The sequence below is a fragment of the Mustela nigripes genome, chromosome 1, assembly GCF_022355385.1.
Source record: "Mustela nigripes isolate SB6536 chromosome 1, MUSNIG.SB6536, whole genome shotgun sequence".
Classification (NCBI taxonomy): Eukaryota; Metazoa; Chordata; class Mammalia; order Carnivora; family Mustelidae; genus Mustela; species Mustela nigripes.
Genome location: NC_081557.1, coordinates 135,730,988 through 135,750,749, shown reverse-complemented (window position 1 = coordinate 135,750,749; position 19,762 = coordinate 135,730,988). Strand labels below are relative to the sequence as shown.

Below are 19,762 nucleotides of genomic sequence, written 5' to 3'. Positions count from 1 at the left end.
CTCTCTAAATAAATAAATAAAATCTTCAAAAGAAAAACGAAATGTGTTTTGTGCAGTAGCTGGGTGGTAAGTTCTCTGTGCATATGGGTGGCAGTTCTCTTTTTAATTGTGAAATGTATATATTCTCTAATTATTGTTTTTTTTACTTTATTCGATAGAAAGTTATGTTAATATTTGTCACTATTTGGTGGATTTATTCATTTACCTTTTAAAAATAAATACTTGTTAAAAACGAATTTTATATTTATTTATACTTCAATATACTTAAAATATTTTTATTCTATGTTTTATATACATACTGTGTTTAGAATATAACATCTTTCTGGTAAATAACTGTGACTATACACTGTACTTCTTTATCTCTAATCACTATTTAGGTTAGCACTCAATTTTTTTCTGATATTAACAAGGATACACATTCTTTTAATTAATATTCTAGCTTGGTTATATCTTTATCTTGCTTTAGACATTGAGTTGCTCTGTGGTCTTGTGTCTCAGGTGTGTCCCTTTTAGGTAGCAAATAGTTTGGTTTTATTTTTTATTTAATTCATGTTGGTTAGTTTGTCTTTAGTGTTTAATTGCAGTTACCTTTATTGTGATTACTGATGTATTATTACTTCTTGTTTGCATTCTGTATGTCCCACTTTGTTTCTTTTGTCCTACTTTTTTTTTGCCTTTTTATATGTTGAATTTATGGTTTTGTTTTCCCTCATTTCATTTATTTTCTGTCTATTGGGTTGAAAGTTTTAAATGTATATTTTATTATTTGGTACCCCTGTTCTACCAGCCTTCTTAATGGGGTCATATTTAAATGGTATCCTTATCCATCGAAACCATAAAAAGATTCTAAAAAAAAAGATTATAATACTCGTTATCTTCATTTTATATGGTATTGTTTAGTATTTTTCTTCAAGTTTGTTTCCTTATACAAATGAGATATTGTTGTGGTTTTTTACACTTAACATTTGTTAAGCTATATGCAAATATTTACCAAATTTTTTATTATGGTGAAAAATATGTAAGATGTACTGTCTTAACCATTTTTAAGTGTACAATTCAATAGTGTTAAGTACATTCACATTGCTGTGAAGCAGATCTCCAGAGCTTACTCAGTTTGCAAAACTGAAACTCTGTAGCCATTATGTCCATTTTCCTTACCCCTCAGACCCTGGGAACCACCTTTCTACTTTCTGTTTCTATGAATTTGATTACTTTCCATACCTCACAGAAGTGGAAGCATACAGCATTTGTTTAATTATGACTGGCTTATTTTATTTAGCATAATGGTCTCAAGGTTTAACCATGTTTTAGTATGTGACAGGATTTTCTTCCTTTTTAAGGTTGAATGCTATTCCATTGTATGTATAGACAAATTTGTTAAACCATCTACCCATTGATAGACATTTGAGTTGCTTCCATCTTTTGGCTATTGTGAATAGTGCTACTACAAACAAGAGTATGCAAATATCTCTTTAAGACAGTCCTTTCAATTCTTGTGGATCCATACCCTGAAGTAGGATTGCTGGATAATTTGGTAGTTCTGTTTTTAATTTTTTGAAGAACTTCCATATTGTTTTCCATAGTAGTTGCACCATTTTACAATCCCATCAGCAATGTAGAAGGGTTCCAAATTCTCCACATCTCCTCAAATATGTAGTATTTTGTTTTTTGATAGTTGCCATCCTAATGCGGGGAGAGAGGATATTTCATTGTGGATTTGATTTGCATTTCTCTGATAATTAGTAATGTTGTCCATCTTTTCATATGCTTCTTGGCCATTTGTTTATCATCTTTGGAGAAGTGTATCTTCAAGTGTCTTGCCCATTTTTTAGTTGGATTATTTTATTTTTGGGGGGGAATTATAGGAGTTCTTTACATATTTTGGCTATTAACACCTTTATGAGATATATGATTTGCAAATATTTTTTTCTTTTCTATAGCTGCCTTTTTACTTAGTTCATTATATGCTTTGTAAAAGCTTTTTAGTTTGATGTAGTACCACTTAACTGTTTATGCTTTTTTTTTTTTTTTTGCCTCTGCTTTTGTGCCATATTCAAGAAATCATTGCCATTTCCAATATCATGAAGCTTTCCCTCTACGCTTTCTTCTAGTTTTATAGTTTTGGGTTTCACATTTAGGCCTTTCATTGATTGTGTAATTAATTTTTGTATATGGCTTAATATAAAGAACTGACTTCATTCTCTTCTACATGGGTCTCCATTCCCAACAGCATTTGTTTGAAGATTCATCAAATATTTTTATTCATTATTTCTTCTCACATCTCAGACTTCCATTAAGGCTCATTTTGTCCTGTCTATAGTTTATACTTTAGGCTATTTTTAAAATTAGTGTATTTTGCTAGTATTTTTCTGTTTGAAAATGTGAATTTTTTTTTAACTTGGATTCATGATAATGGAATTTCACTGTATATAATTGGCTATATATTTAACTTTGTTAAAAACCAAAACGTGAAGAAATACTTCCATTTGAAATATTTTTTAATGTAGAATCCTAGAAACTGAAAATATCAAAAGTGATTTAATGACCACTAAAAATTGAATAAGTTATAACCATATAAAATAAGTTTATAGAAGTTATTATAAAATGGTGCTGCTTGCAGATAATTTCTAGAGACAGTTTTTTCAAATTCTAAAACCTCAGATTTCTCCCATATAATAAACTAGTATTTCAAGTGCACTGCATAACAATGTGTAGTCTCTTCATTTTTTTTTCTCTCTCTTCATTTATTTTGCTAAACTAGTAAAAGTCTAGTAGGTGTATCTTATACAACACATGTGAAAAAATTATCAAGTGCCTTACCTATGAATATAAACATATGATGTTATGTAGATTTAATGAAATGAAAGCAAGTTATATAATTTATAAAATTGAAACTATTTTGGTTCAGTACCATGAGGGTAGTTGAATATTACAAAATTTGTCATTTTGTCAAATAATAGTATCAAAATGGAAAAATAACTATCCAAAAATTTCATAAATGCTGGTAACACTAGAATTTAGTATGTATATTTAATGATAACCTGATGAATTAGGACTAACAGGGCTTTTTATTTTTCAATTCAATACATATAAGAAACTAATATTGAGTATTTACTATGGCAGGCATTGTGTTAAACTCTGCACATTCCATTGAGTTTGGTGTTACAATTATCTCTGTTTTATATATAAAGAAATTGAACTTAAGAAAGGATTGAGTAAACCGCCTACCACCACACAGCTTGATTTAACAGAGCTAATCATTTAATTTTTATTTAGTTATAGAGCATATGTTTTCTCTTCTGAAAAATTCAGAAGAATGAACTAAAAAATGATACTTAAGTTGATCAAATAAAAGCAACTATATAAAGATGCAATAGATTTTAGAAAGTCGTGGAACTAAAACAGAGTAGCATATCATGTAGCCGGATGTAACACATCATATGCCAGGATATATTATAAACAGTCAATTTTTTCAAAATTATTATATAGTTTAAAGTAACTCTAATAAATTTCAAAAGATTTTTGTTTTACACATAGACACAATTTTCCTGAAGTAAGTTATTTACAAGATAACAACGGTTGGAATAACCAAGACAAATTAGAAAATAACTGATGAAGTAAAGTGTATTGTACTGTAAAATAATAGGAAAACACTGAGCTGCTTCAGTAATTTGTATTCTGTGGTATGTCAAAATAGGCTTCAAAGCCAGTGGAACAAATTAAAAAGAACTTATGCCTGAGGGCTTAAAGACTTTTGTCACATATTTGTTTATAAAATTGTTTCTTTCTTTCTTTCTTTCTTTCTTTCTTTCTTTCTTTCTTTCTTTCATCTTTCTTTCTAGAGAAAGGGAGAGATGTGGGAGGGTGGTGTAGGGGAGAGAGAGAGAGAAAATTTCAAGCAGACTCCATGCTCAACACAGAACCCACTCTAGGGCTTGATCTCAGAACCCTGAGATCAAGATTTTTCAATAAATAATCAATTTTATGTATTTCTACAAAATTCAAACCTTTACTTCATATTTCTCTGAGGAAAACAAGTGATTTGGTTTTTATTTTCTGGAAAAGATATGTTGGGTACCAAAATCAAGAATAAAAAATGCAAAATAATTTATTAAAATAATTACATTAAAAATCTCTTTAACAATACAAAATCACAAATAAAAATGAAAATGATATGAGAGAACATTGGTGTTATGTCTATATAAAGGGCTATTTTAAATTAATGAGTAAAGATTAACACCACATTAGAAAATGACTAAAACAGCAGAACATTTTTGTCTCACTCTCAGTACAAATAGATAATTAATATAGAAATTATTTATTTTCACTATAATCAAAGAAGACAAAGAATAGAATTATGATAGCGAATGATAGTAAGGGTATAGAGCTTTTGAAAATAAAATTGGAAATACCTTTTCTGAACAACCTTGTTAATCTTTTTCATATTTTGAAAAATGGGCCTGCATTTTAGCCCAGAGATTTATTCTAGGGAAATTATTTGGGTCTGTGCAGAGGCAGTTATATATAATAATGAAAAATTGGAAAGATATCAAATTTAGGAAATCAAAAATAGCATTGATTTGAGAAAATGTTTTCTGTATATTGGGAAATTCAATAAGTAGGTTAAAAATCATAGGCATGAAAAGATCTAACTTTTAAATCACATATGTTAGGGACAAAATTATGGAAGAGTATATACTAAAACAATGCTTATTTCTCCCTGATGGGTTTACAGATAGGTTTTATTTCTTTTTCTTCCTTTAATTTTCTACAGTAAGCATGTATTGTTTTATACGGGGAGAATGTTCTTTTTAAAAAATAAGTTTATTATTGTACAACACTGTAAATGTACTTATCACCATAAAACTATGTGCTTAAAAGTGATTAAAATGGTAAGTTTTATGTGTATATTTATTTCACCATGACAAAAAAGAAGTAATATTGCCATTTTACATGTAATTGGACTCCCCAAGGTAAAAACAGTGTCCTGTCCGATCTAAGACCATTCTTGATGTTGCAAGGTACCTGCTGGTAACAGTCCCGAATGTGCAACTGAGAATGTATCTCTTTGAGCTGATAGAATTATGCAATTTGATTCTTTGGTCTCATAGAATTGATTGACTTTTTTACAAGGGCAGATTGTTTTTGTCTTCAATGGAGTTAATAGTTTTTTTTTTCTTTTCCTATATAACCCAATTAAGAGCGATCATTTGACTGCTTTCATTTTGCAAAACTTTTTTTAATCATTCATCTGTGGTTTACACATATGGGGTCAATTCACAGTATAGTGTTTCTATTGCCAAAGGCACCTCTTAAATTTAGCAATTAGTATGTAGATAAATCTTTGATTCTGTTTTTAAAAGTGTATCTGGCTGGCGTGTGAAAGAGATCGTTGCTATCAAGAACTTATAAACATATAGCAAGAACAAGGCCCATAATACAATAGCCAAACTCTGAAAAATCACTGAAGAAAGCAAGGTAGAATTGCTGAGATAGGAGAGCTCAGAGCTTGCTGGGAGCTCTGAGGCCCCCAGCCTTTGCTAAAGACTTTGAAAGGTGTGAAGAGGTTCCAGAAACAGGGAAGGGGCAAATGGTATCCCAGGAGGAAATACTAGGCTTTGACTAAAGGAGTGCTGGAACTGGGGGTACTTTTTCAGGCACAGCAGCAAGAAGTCAGGGACGGGTAGGGTGAAGATCTGTTGGAAGTAGTGCAATATGAGGCAGCCCAGGTGGGTTATGACCTTGGAGTCATGATGCCCAAGATTAGAAATTTATGTTGAGTTGGGTGTGAAGCCACTGTGCCCGGCTTTCATGGGATTAAAGTGGCCATACACAGGATAGGTGAATTGGAGATGAGTGAAACTGAAAACCAAAGTACAGCTTGTGAGGGATGCCTGGTGGCTCAGTTGGTTACCTTCAGCCTAGGTCATGATCCCAGGGTACTGGGGTCAAGTCCTGCATTGGGCTTCAGCAGGGAGCCTGCTTTTCCCTCTGCCTGCTGCTTCCTCTGCTTGTGTTCTCTCTCTGACAAATAAATAATAAAAATCTGAAAAAAAAATAACAAAGTACAGCTTGTGAAACTATTGCAGTTAATTCAAACAGGTACAGAGAATATGGTCAGTGAAAGCGAAAGGAGAAAATTATTAGGGGAACTGCAGAAATTGGAATTGATTAGGTATAGGGGTGGAGTGGAGATCAAGGAAAAGAAGAAGGAAAAATATTCCTGTAATTGGTGATGACCCATCAAAATTTAAAAATCCAGGTGTTGTCATATAAATTCAAGCAGAAAATTACTTTTATAGCATTATCCAACTCCTGTTTTTCACCCGTCAAATCATAAATCCCTGATGGAATTAGGGATCTATCTGAGTTGTACAACTAGTCTGGCCCCAGGTTCTCCTGTCTATTCTTTGGATTTTAAAGTAAGGATCTCTTCCTTCAACGTGTTGATTTTCCTGTGAAATCTTAAAGTTAGGCTGATGTTTTTATGTTCCTAGCATAGTTGGATTAAGTAAATTGAGTTAATACTTTTAATTCTTTCATAACTGTCCTCAAGATTTATATTGTGAGAGATGCTTGAATATATACCATGAAAATAGTACTACATGAGAATCTTAACAATGCTTTCAGATTACCTTAGTGGTTTTCTAATATTATCCAATTAAATCCTTCTGCTTTAACTCTGCTTAGATCAGCTTGATATTATGGCCTCCAGGGATTTAGCAGTAAAGAAATACATTCCAACTAAGAAAGTTTAAGTAAACTAGCAAACTGAGACGCTAGAGCTTAAACCCAGGCTTTCTCACTCCCAATCATAAATAGCTTGAGTTGCAGGACAAGATGTAAATTTTTCCCTTTAGCAGGATACAATTCAGAGCTGAACAAGAGCTTAATGGTCAATTATCCCATGAATTGGCAATGTTTTCTGGAAAGGATATACAGTAAATACTTTAGGCTTTGCAGGTGATAATAGTTTGTATCAAATATTCAATTCTATTGTATTGCAAAAGTAATAATAGACAATATGTAAAGGAATGGGTCCAAGAAGCCTTTTTTTACAAGAACTAGCTGAAGGCTGGATTTGACCCATAGATTATAGTTTACTGATCTTCTCACCTCTAGTCTTATTCCTGAGAAGAAAACTGTAGTTTCCCTAGATTATTAGGTTTGTCCAAGCTTCTTTTGGGTGGAACCCAGAAATCTATTTTATTTTACTGCTTTTGATTCTAATATCTCTTTTTAAAGAGTCATTTAATAATATCAGTCTAATTGAGGATTTGTGTCTTCCCCATCCTCGGCACTGTAAGACCAATTCTAATTGGTCTTTCTGTGGTGCTCATGGAATTAGTTTAGGTAGTAATGTCTTAATTGTGCTGCCAATAGTTTTTTGATTATATTTTCAATGGAAATTTGCAGGCATCCAGTCCCTTGACTGTTGGTCTGCCTTTCTTCCAGATTCTGCACTCTGTGGTACTCTGCAGTACTGTGTAACGAAGTTTTAATAAGCATACTTCACAGCAATTGTATCAATTTAACTTTGCAGAATAGCAACTAAGACTCATAACCGATCAAGGAAATCCTAGAATTGTTCCTTGTATCTCTTCAATCTCATGTTCCAATGGAGCCATGATTAATTTTACATTGATAATGGTAAATTGATACCTACCATAAGAAATAAACATTTCTATAACTGTGCTACTTAGCTTTTATTTCACCTATCTTTAAAAAAAAGATGCAACATATTTACACAAAATAGCATAATTTAAGACAACCAAATATTTTCCAAGTGCTTTTGATTTGTAACTCAAGTTGATTCTGCTAGCAACCTTAGTAAAAGGCCAGCATTTTACTTCTGTGTCAGAGCCCTAAGATTTGATTTTAGAAAACCTATCTTTATTACATTTTCTGCTTCTAAAGGACTCTGTGTTTTATATTAAAGTAGGCTAGTTTTGTTCCTCCACGGTGCCTGGCGTTTAAAATAGAAGATTAAAAACAAGATAGGAAACTTTTCTGTTTAGAGTTATCCCCCTTACAACTCTGTGTGTGTGTGTGTGTGTGTGTGTGTGTGTGTGTGTTCCAAACTTCAAATATTAACCACTTGTTAGGAATCCAACCACACTGTTTTAATTTTAAATACAATTTGATGATATACATACTTCTAATTTAGCTGATTTCTTTCCCTCATAAAAGAGGAAGTGAAACTATTTGCACATGACCATAAAACTCACCTTTAAATCTGAGAGGGAAGCCACAAAATGAGACTTAGGGTCTACCGTTTGTGTCTAAATTCTAGTTTTGCCATCTCTGTTATAACTGAGTTCTTGTATGATTATACAGATTCAAATCCCTGGTGGTTGCTAAAAGAGAATACAAATGCAGAATGAAACCTAGGATCAGGCAGTGGTGGTCTTCCTCATTTAAACAGGCTTAAAGTTAATACAAAGCTAAAGAGGAAAACCAGAAATTATTTTCCAATGATGTTGTAAGAACAACCCAATATTGCATTGGTATTCAGAGATGGAGGAGAAAACACATTGGGAACTTCAGAAAAATTGTTTAGAATCTATACATTTTAAAAATCAAGTGTTGAGGATTACTGCAAACAGAAGGGGAAAAAATGAGGTATTGTGGAAATTTTTGTAAACATTTTTGAGAGTATCTGGAATGATAAAATTATGTGAAGGAAAAGAAAACACAAAGGAAAAAGAAACTATAAATAAGATAGAAATAGATGAACAATTTAATTTTTTTTTATGATTTATTTATTTATTTGAGAAAGAGAGGAAGAGAGAGAAGGAGCAGGAGTGGGAGCTGCAAAGGGAGAGGAAGAGAGATCTCTAGCAAGAACACCCAGTTGGGAGCCTGATGCAGGGCTCAATCTCAAGAACCTGAGATCACGACCCGAGTCAAAACCAACTGACAACCCCACCCAGGTGCCCCAACAATTTTATGAAACAAAACCAAGTTATGCTACACAGATTGTATTACATTAAAAAGCAAAACAAAACAGTGTGCCTCTATTTATTTTAACACCCTTGGTAGATTTCATCTCTTTGGAATCAAGAAAGTACATGTTTAAAGAGACTGAAAAAGGTTGATTTTAATGGCAAAATGTTAATGCCATTATAAGGCATAGTTGACTATCATTATAGTTTGATAAAGTCTTAGTTTAAATCTCTATAAAATAATTATCTTAAAAATATTTTACTTATTTATTTGACAGAGAGAGACACAGCGAGAGAGGAAACACAAGTGGGGGAGTGGGGGAGGGAGAAGCAAGCTCCCTGTTTAGCAGGGAGCCCGACGTGAGGCTTGATCTCAGGACCTTGGAACTGAGCCACCAAAATGCCCCTAAAGTAATTATTTACATGGGCAGTTATAACCAGTTTCGGTGTACAGTTCCATCGATGACTATTGTTGCTTCTGAGATGCAAGACACCAGAAGGAATATTTATTGTTATGCTATATCTTCATTCTCATAAAAAGTAAACTAGTTAAGGATCGAGTTGCCCTAATTAGGACTTAAAAGTATTGTGTTAAAGAAAAAGGAGAAGTGTATGTTGTTTAACACAAAAATGGTAGCACTTTTCTGGAATATGGATTCAACATTGATTGATTACATATGTATTTTATTTAGTTCTAGAGTTTGAGAGTTCTCTTAAATATAAATTCAGATTTTAATTGTTACCAAAGGATTATTTAAAAATTGTTACAACCTATGGATTTATATTAGAAGCATTTATTTAAATACTCATAATTGGTTGCTTTGGGCCAAAGTCCATTGCAGCTTCCAGAATTAAAAAATAGGTTCACCTCACACCTTAGGCATCTTAGATATTTTAAGCAGAAGAGAGTTAGAATGAATTTTGGAATATCAAAAAAATTATCTTCCAAATGAATTTCACTTCAGATAGGTATATTTCTCATGCTAGTTTTGCTCTACATTTGGTGTAATCAAGTGGAAAAAGAGTTATTTGAAAAATAAAGGGTTTTTATAAAGCAGTAAGAAAATTGACTTTCCTAAAGTTGTTCTTGAATTATCTGAATTATCTTAACAAAAAACAGTATCATTTCAAAACAAAGTATGGAATAAGGGGTCATGTGCAAGATCTTATAACTTGAGAGGTTCTTGAGTATATATTCTTGGATCTAGAGAAGCATAGTGACATCTGCCTTTGATTATAGTTACATGGATAAATTCAAACTTAAGAGCTGTATTTAAAACATTTCAACATACACAATGATATTATGTTCTTGGAATATGGCACATGGTGGTAATTTTTAATATAATTATACATGTCTGACTGGTTGTCTTTGAAATAAATTATTAAAAAGAAGACATTCATGGCAAAATCAGAATTTCTCATGGTTTAAGTCCTGTTTATCTTAAAAAACTCAAAATAAACTCTTTGAATAAAAATTTCTGTTGGCTTCACCACTGTTAAAATACCTTTATAGGAACTTTGGTTTAATTGATAAAATGTTTAACTGCTGACATTGTGCTCCTATGTTGTCAAACATTAATGAGAACAAGAAAATATTCTTTTTTTTTGAGATGTTTGTTAAGAAAAAAAATATTAAGGGAATACTAACATAAAAAAAAAAAAGAAAAAATTAGCTATGAATCTGTTCTCACAGTAATCCTGGGTTCCTCATCTCCAGGAAACAAATAACCGTGTGCAGTCACAATCATTTTACTCTTTGTGTCATTTTGCTCCAATTCACAGATTGTTTTAAATTTTACCACAATGGACCTATACAAAAGCAGTTTGTGCTGGTATGACTACATTGAAGTGAGAGATGGGTACTGGAGGAAATCACCTCTCCTTGGTAAGACTCTTTACCTCCTGTGTGGGCATCATCTAGTCTGTCCTTTCAAGTAGATTCTTTCAAGAGTCATCTTAGACTTAGAAGCGTATGTGGCCCACATTTTAATTTTTATTATACTCTTTTCAACCACAGCAAAATACAGACAGATCAATAGAGAGATTGATTTTAAACTAGCTTAAGTTATGAGGAAATATTTGGATCTGAATGTAATGGCTGAGAATAGCCTCCACATGTATTTTTAATTCGATAATCACCACTTTAATGAGAAACCCAGATAAATGATGCGGGAGCACATGTATGTGTTTTGTTTTGTTGGCTAAGGCAGTGGAATATGAGCCCCTAGGTCTGTGTTTTGTAGCTGGTCTCTTCTGCCACCCATGTTAGCTCTCACTGTGGATGTCACGGTTGTGCTTCTCAGAGAGTTTTTGAGGCTGAGGAGAGGCATTTGTACTTTGTGTCATAAAGTGACCACAGACCACACCATTAACTTGCATGAGGCACTTTACTGTTGCTCTCTATTTTATTTAAAGGTGAGAGCTGTTGTGAGCATGTAAGCAACTACACTAATACTGATTTTTCTTTGAAATGGCAACTTTTCCTTGATTTTTAGAGGTAGCTTTGCTCAGTTGCATTTATATGCCATACAGATCTTTTTTTCCTTAATATCCACTGATATTAAGTGGAAATAATAACATAATAACCCGCTGAGTGGACACTGTTGTATTAAAAGTGTATTAAAAGTCTTAGGAAGTCCAAGACATCTAGAAATGTTTAAACATAAGAAAAAATAAAGAGTTGAAGGTAAGTCAGGTTGAGGAAAACATTGTCTTGAGCATTGCGTTTCTTAGCCTAGGTGAAGCAATCTGTACTATAGGTACATGTGATCCAAAGAAAACATTTCATTAAATTCATATTGAAGAGCCAAACCTAAAGCGAAATAGTGGAGCATACCTCTTTTTAGAACACCGGCAGCATTACATGCTTCAGCATATAGTAGGTCAATGGACTGGTTCGGTCTGGTCATCATTTTCATGTGGAAAATTTTCCCCATGATTTCCCCTGAGACCTCTGCCTTGAAGTGTACCTGTCAGACAGGCAGCATCAGGATCCTTGTTAGAGGGATAGAAATTCAGGCACCCTTCCACACTTTCTGAATTAGAGATTGTATTTTAACAGACTCCCTGGCATTTTATAGGCACATTATGGTTTAAGAAACATTGCTGTCTTTTACATGCTCTTAATTTACTTTGCCATTTGGAAGACACTTCTTCACCTGTTGACCATTAGTATGAATTTGTTTTAAGTTGACTACCGTTTTTCATATACTGAAACTACATATCACATCACTTCCGGGGGAAATGGTTGGCAATGTATTAGTGTTGATAAAATTATTTCATGTGGATTGCCAGATTTAACCATTTTGTCATCCTATGGAAATTTAAAGCACAGTGGCAGACACACAGTTAGCCAACACATATTTATGGGAGGTTGAGGGAAGACAGAAGGAATGACAGGTAGTTATATTCATTTGGTATTTTACTTGCCTGTGGATACATAATTAGAGAACAGTGAGAACTCCTGTGCAAGTCTTCAGGTCCTGTTTGTCATCCTGCCGACTGCACAACGGATTATGACTTTGTACATGAGATGGAATGTGGACCTTGGAGCAGCATGTGGGTCTCCCTGATGGGTCGTCATTGAGCCCCAAAGGACAAAGAACCCTGCTTTGGGCTGAGACACATCCCTAACCAAGTTTCCTCTGCAAGGACTGGTCTGACAATTGGAGCCAGTTTCTCAGGACCACCTGTACTTTTTTACCTTGATGTATCATGTGACCTTTTACAAATATGTCCTTAGCACTAACTGCTTCTTAATTCTGTAGACAGTAAGACTAATGTCAGTCCATTAATCAGGGAATAGTATGTTCCAGTAATTTATAAATAGATATGAAGAGATTCTTTTATTCATCTACTTTTGTTAAGTAAATACTAAGCATACTTATAGCTCTAATTACTCTGGATGGAGTATAGGAACCAAATTGGGTTTTATATATATATGATGTGTAGCTAGTGTGGAAAGCAATTAGAATATAGAGTCATATTTAGGAGTCTCTCTTTATTCTTTTATTTCTTTTAGGTAGATTCTGTGGGGACAAGTTTCCTGAAGTTCTTACCTCTACAGACAGCAGAATGTGGATTGAGTTTCGTAGCAGCAGTAACTGGGTGGGAAAAGGCTTTGCAGCGGTATATGAAGGCAAGTCCCATTAAGTTTTAGAGATGACTTCCCCTTACATCTCTTAGCAAAAATTCCTTTCTCTCCATATCACTATAATGATACTGTAACCACATTTTAATTATGAAGTTTTCTAAATCTGTGTTATAATATTTACAAGACTGATTTTACGAAAAACACTCGGGAAAATTAAATTGCAAGAACCTCTTTCTTGGTACCAGTGACAGAGTAACATATAAATGTATGTAGGGATATGTGTGTGGGAGGGAATGACCCAAATTTCCATTGTTTCCATGATAGTATTAAAATGTCATGAAGAAATTATGGTTTTTCCTTTGAATTAAATTTGTGTTTATTTAGTGCCTATGCTGCTGAAATTCTCTGTTACAGGAAACTGCACAGAAAGTAATTGTGCACATTTCTGGGGCATGCTTTGTCTAAGTGAGAGAGTCAGCATTCAAGGGAGAATTTACCAACTGCTTTGTTCTATACTTCTCTGAAACAACAAACCAGCATTGTGTGTCCTAGCTTTAAAAAATAGCCTGTTTTGTTTTGTTTTGCCAGGTTGTGGGCAGAAGAGATCTGTCTTGCGCCTGCTTCTGCTAGCACAGGGTTTAGGTAATTTAGAAGACAGGACATTTCTGCTTCCCTTATAATTTAAGTAAACGGAAGCATTTTGCTGTAGAGATTAACTGGATGGCAGTGAAGGGGATTGTTTGGATGGAGCCACAGATGTTGAGCACATGATGCTAGCTCGCTGCTAGAGGCCCAGAGAATCCTGTGGAGCGTCTCTCTTGATCAGCTGTTTTACCTAAGCCTCAAAGACTGTAAGAACCAGTTCAGGGAAATCATACAGAATATGCTAGAATATTCTACCACATAGAACACATTTACAAAATCTCGAACAGTTTTTAAAAGTTAAATACTGTTTTTGGTAAAGATGTAAAGAAACCGTGATAAAAAAATCATATATTCCAGTGCCATTATCTAATATTTATAGTTAGCTGACTAGGTTTTTACCGTCTAAATATTTACAACAGTAAGAACCAGCCAACTTTGATTTTTTTATAGTCCGGTCTTTATGCACTCAGCTACAGGCACTGAGCAAAAATGTTATCTCAGAATAAAATGAAAATGAAATGTCAGGTCTAGGTTTATTTGTTTGCTTATTTTCACCCTCAGCGATCTGTGGAGGTGAGATACGTAAAAATGAAGGGCAGATTCAGTCTCCTAATTATCCTGATGACTACAGACCGATGAAGGAATGTGTGTGGAAAATAACAGTGTCAGAAGACTACTATGTTGGATTGACCTTTCAGGCCTTTGAGGTAAAGTGTTTCAGGCACCCTTCACGGAACATACCCTCCATAAATGACAGTGCCATTTAAGGGCATCCTCATTAAATAAGCAAAGAACCAGAGAATCAGCTTTTTAATCAGCGAAGAAGCAAAGGAATGCCTATAAAATGTAACATCAAGAGTGAAAGAGGTTTTTTTTTTCTTCTCCCTTCTTCTTGTCGTAGACATTTTCAAGAAGATTAAAGTGAGTTTACATTATCTGTGCTATTTGAATTAGAATGTTTGAAGTACTGACAATAGCTTCCTTTGACAAATGCACAGGCTTGTTTCACAAGACTGCTTGAAGAGTCCATTAAATAATAGAACTTTTATTTCTCTTCTAAACTAAGAGGTTAAAAGGTAGACTATCATTTTTGGTGGTGGTGGTTGTTGTTATGGAGAAAATCCATTTTTCACCTTTTCATCATTACGGGTAAAACTGTTTATATCAGAAATGGAGATTCAAATGTTTTTAGCTTTTGATTTCATCAAAAATATATATCAGGGAGGAGATCAGCACCTATGTTACATTATTCGATGAAGGCACAATAAACCAAAGGTTAGGCAGAATTCTGGAACAAATTCTGGGTCGTAAACTACCAAGCTGGCTAATGAGTCATTTTACTGGGACTTAGGGATTAGAAGCCAAAAGATGAAGGACTTTATGGTGAACTCCATAGTATGTTTAAATCAAAGAATCAGTCTAGAAATTGAGAGCCCACCAGTGAAATGAGAAGGAATGACGAAATGAGGGTGGTAGGTCCAGACAGGGTTAAGATCCAGATGCCATAACTGGAGATGATTTCTTCTCTGGTTCGAAGGCTGATTCTCTGTCCCAGCAATGGAAAGGCAGTAGAGAACCCTCCAGTGCCAGGGTATGCTTGCCTGTGAGAGCAGTGAGTGTGCAGTTGTCTCTGTCTCTACAGCAGAAACATCAGCAGAGCCCAGGCATTACCCAGAAGCCCAGAGACTCTCACCTGCACATGCGAGCTGTGTAATGTATTTCTTTGGTACTTATCTTCTTTGGTACTTATCTTCACCCTTTTGCATGTGCCCTTTATTTTCCCAGACATATGGCCTTTTATTGTCTTCTCTTATATGGTCATGATGTTGTATTATATGCTCCCGATCATTTTGCAATTCAAACCTTGGTTCGTTCTTGAGATTATTTGATTCATATTTGGATTTTGTTATTTTACCGGATCAATAATATTGCAAACGTTATTCAAATAGACCACCTTATTGTTACCAGTGAACTAAAACAGGATAGGATTCATCTGTTATTTAGACCAAAATAACAGGTTCAGTAAAAAGTGATCTATCTAATGAGATCATTACTTGTATTTTTTTGATGTTGTCCAGATGATTAAGAGATAAACTTTGAATATATAATTCAAAGTTTTATGGAATTCTCCTATTGCAGAAGTGATGTCAATGAATGCATCTAAAATGGAATTCCATGCATTTAAAAATTGAGATACAATTTCTGAGATGCAGAAGGCTTAGTTGGTTGGCCATTTTTTCTTTAATGCCAATATAGTTACAGTGGTATTCCTCAAAAATAGGATAGTGAAAGGACATGTAGGAAAGATTTACATCTCAGGCTCTTAGAACCATGCCTTTGTCGATTGAGTGAATGAATAAATTATTACCAAGATTTGGGATTGGGGAAAAGTCATGTCATGTTTGGAATTGACATTACTTTTTATCTGTTATTTCTAGGTTCCTGTCCTTTTTTCATCTTGCTATATTTCCTGATGTTTTGTCTTGCTTTGTTTATACACTGGACATATTCAAATATCTGATAGGCCTCTTATCTTCAGATGACCAGACCAAATCTTTGATTGTCATGTCCTACTCACTAACTCAGTCTTCCCGATTTTAGTATTTACTATTTTTGTATGTTACTATTCACTTAAGAACTAGCCCCGATTCCACTTTTTCTCTTAAACTCTGAGGCTGATCAGTTAACATATTTCATTTGCTTTGTCTTCAACAGTGCTCCAAACATGACCACTTGATCCCAGCTTTCTGGCCACTACTATGTTCCCACTGCTGCCCCTTCTCTTGCCCTTTATTTTCCCAGACATATGGCCTTTTATTGTCTTCTCTTATATGGTCATGATGTTGTATTATATGCTCCCGATCATTTTGCAATTCAAACCTTGGTTCGTTCTTGAGATTATTTGATTCATATTTGAATGAAAATGTCACCTTCTTCTCTTCCCCTCCATGTCCTGATCCACAGTAGCCAGAGTGACACTTTTACAATGTAAGTTAGATCATAACACAATGCTTAAATTCTTTTGGGGCCACAGGATCACCTGTGTGGCTTAGTCAGTTAAGTGGCCAACTCTTGATTTTGGCTCAGGTCATGATCTCAGAGTTGTGAGATCGAGCCCCACATCAGGCTCTATGCTCAACAGGGAGTCTGCTTGAGATTCTCTCTATCCCTATTTGCCTCCCTTTGCCCCTCCCCCTACTTATGTGCTCTTTCTCTCTAAAACAAATAAATAAATCTTTAAAAAAATTCTTTCAGGGGTTTTCAATCACACCTAAAATAAAACCCAGACTTAGTGATCCCAGACCAAGACAACCCACAATGGGTCCCAAGCTGCCTCACACTCCCTCTGAGTCGATCTCTTTGGTCTTCTTTCTCTTCCGTGGAAATACCAAGTTTACTCAATCTTATAGCATTTGTCATTGACGCTCTTCTACTTCTAAATCTATGCTTTTATTCCTCTCATTTCATTTGGATCTCTTACTCATTGCCTCTTCAGAAAGTCCTGCGTGGTAACTCTATTTAAAATATATTCTGACCTATAATTGTCTGTCTACATACCATTATTCTGTTTCATTTTAATTTCTTGCGCTTACTACTATTGGGATTTAGGTTATGGATCTGTTCATTTACATGGTTACTGTCTCTCTCACTAAAATATGATCACCAAAGGGTAAGGATCTTAACCTATCTTGTTGATCACCATATTTCCAACACCACTAGATGTGGGATTCATACATGATAATGGGGGGATGAAAGAATGGATGGATTATAGGTAAAGGAGTGTGAGCGTGCATGATGATTGGTGGGTAGAAAGCAATATATCCTTCTTTTATCAAATATACATATAAATTTCTGTGTAGAAGGAGGCAACCCTAGACAGCTAAGAAGAGTTTAGTTTATGCAGGAGCTGATATGTCATATGGCTCAATTTGGATAGATCCTCAGGTCTAAGAAATTCAGAAGTGACAAGGAATTTAGAGATGCTCTAATATATCATTTAAATCTTCTAGATAAGGGAAATGAACTTATGTCATTAACTTAGTATCATTTGAGCAAGTACTAAACCAGCATCAAAATCCAGGTATAATCAATATTCATTATTCACAGATTACTGTATCTGCAAACTGCATACTAACTAAAATATATTTGTAACCCCCAAATCAATACTCATGATGTTTTCTGGGTCATTCATGGACATATACAGAGCTGCATAATATTTGAGTCATCTGACATGCTCATCCCCAGCTATGATGTGTTTTATGGAGAAAATGTATGGGTTAGATAAACATTATTCAGGCATGCATTATAATGCAGTTAGCTGTGAATTGTATTAATGAATTGGCAACATATATTAAGGTGTCTTTAAAGAGAAACACACATGAAACCAGGTTATGAATGATTGGTTGACAAAAGATTTGTCAAAAGCTCACCAGAACCCAATTCTGTATTCTGTATTTTCTCAGAAGGAATGAATCAGTATTTACTAATTCAGTGTTTTCAGCAACTTTATAGAACTTAACTACCATGAATACTGAGAATCAATCATGTATATATTTTTAATTTGTTCTGGTGGTCATTAGGTGATTTGTTTCACCTAGTTGATTTGTATCTGTTTATATCAATTTATTTTTATTTACATAATGTATTTTCAGTCTTTGGCTTTACATTTTATTTTGAAGATGTGTAAGTATAAAAGTTCTCACATCTTCTTAGTGTTTTGTGGTTTTGTCTGATCAAACAGTTTTATTCATTGATATCAGTCTTTGCCTTTATTTAAAAACTCTTATTTTGGGAGCACCTGGGTGGCTCAGTGGGTTAAAGCCTCTGCCTTTGGCTCAGGTCATGATCTCAGGGTCCTGGGATCGAGCCCCGCTTTGGGCTCTCTGTTCGGGAGTGAGCCTGCTTCCTCCTCTCTCTCTCTCTTCCTGCCTCTCTGCCTACTTGTGATCTCTGTCTGTCAAATAAATAAATATATCTATCTAAAAACAAAACAAAACAAACTCTTATTTTTGTAACTTTTTATTTTTGTTGTATTCTCTATGTTATACTTTCCCCTTAGGTAAAAGGGGCCTAAATATAAATATGTCCATCATTTTGTTGAAATCCACCATGAAGAACTTAATAGTTATCCTTTATCTATACCTTTCTGTGAATTTATGTTGTGACTTTAGGTCTTCAATGCTTAGATTTTAATGGGAGTACAGAAAGAAAATCCGAACAAGGGTCTTTGCTAATGAATTTCAGGTATCTTTGAGTAGGAAAGGATACTGTTTGGTGGTCAATAGACTTCTGATACATCTGTAATTTTACCATTTGGGAACCTTGTTCTTCTCTAGTAGTTATGACACATTTCTTCTTAAGACCAATACTGCAGTAGGTCTGAATGAGGATGTAGATCATTTCAGAAATAATTTTGGAGTTGTTTGTAAAGAAACCTCTATATTACTGCTTTGTGCAAGCACTTTCAGTGTGCAGAAATACAGAAGAGTAAAAGTTTGGGAGATTGGAAATGTTTATAGTAACAACTTCAAAGAAATGTCCACAAAGCGGAAAAGAAGTAAAATAAATCTGGAGCTTACTTATGTTTACACTGAAATCCCCACATACATTAATTTAAGTGGGATTAAGTTTGAGGTACTTGTCAGCCTTTCTATACACTCTGATTTGGTTGTACTTCCCTTAGAAAAATCACAAATGTTTAATAGTCTTACCCATTATTACTGCAAGCTGCACAATTGTAAACTATGTTCAAAAGTTCTTATCTTGATACTTTGAGGATTGCCTGACTACAAGTAATCCTTTAATTCCTTTAAATATTTTATATTGTTTAAGTTAAGTAGTCTTTTAAATGACCTAGGAAGCCAAGACAAAGAGATCTTAATTAGTTAACATTTTTCTGTTTGCCATTTACTGTTTTTGGATGTTTGGCTAAGAATACATATTGGTTGATGATTTAAAAGATAATTAAGTAGCTCTTCAGATTTATGGTTTAGGCTGTATTTCTACTCTGAAAGATTAGCATGTGTTCATTTAAATAAACTTGCCCAAGGTCACACAGTTCATAATTAGTAGCATTGTG

General features: G+C 34.1%; 1 protein-coding gene across 2 annotated transcripts in view; it reads left to right on the top strand.

The window, feature by feature from the left end:
• Window positions 1–19,762, top strand: part of TLL1 (tolloid like 1) — a 213,074-nt gene that overhangs the window by 136,168 nt on the left and 57,144 nt on the right. For both annotated transcript variants that reach the window (XM_059374212.1, XM_059374213.1), the window contains 3 exons: window positions 10,728–10,830; window positions 12,967–13,083; window positions 14,245–14,390. In XM_059374212.1, coding sequence (XP_059230195.1) covers window positions 10,728–10,830; window positions 12,967–13,083; window positions 14,245–14,390 — 366 coding nt within the window. The remainder of the gene's footprint in view (window positions 1–10,727; window positions 10,831–12,966; window positions 13,084–14,244; window positions 14,391–19,762) is intronic.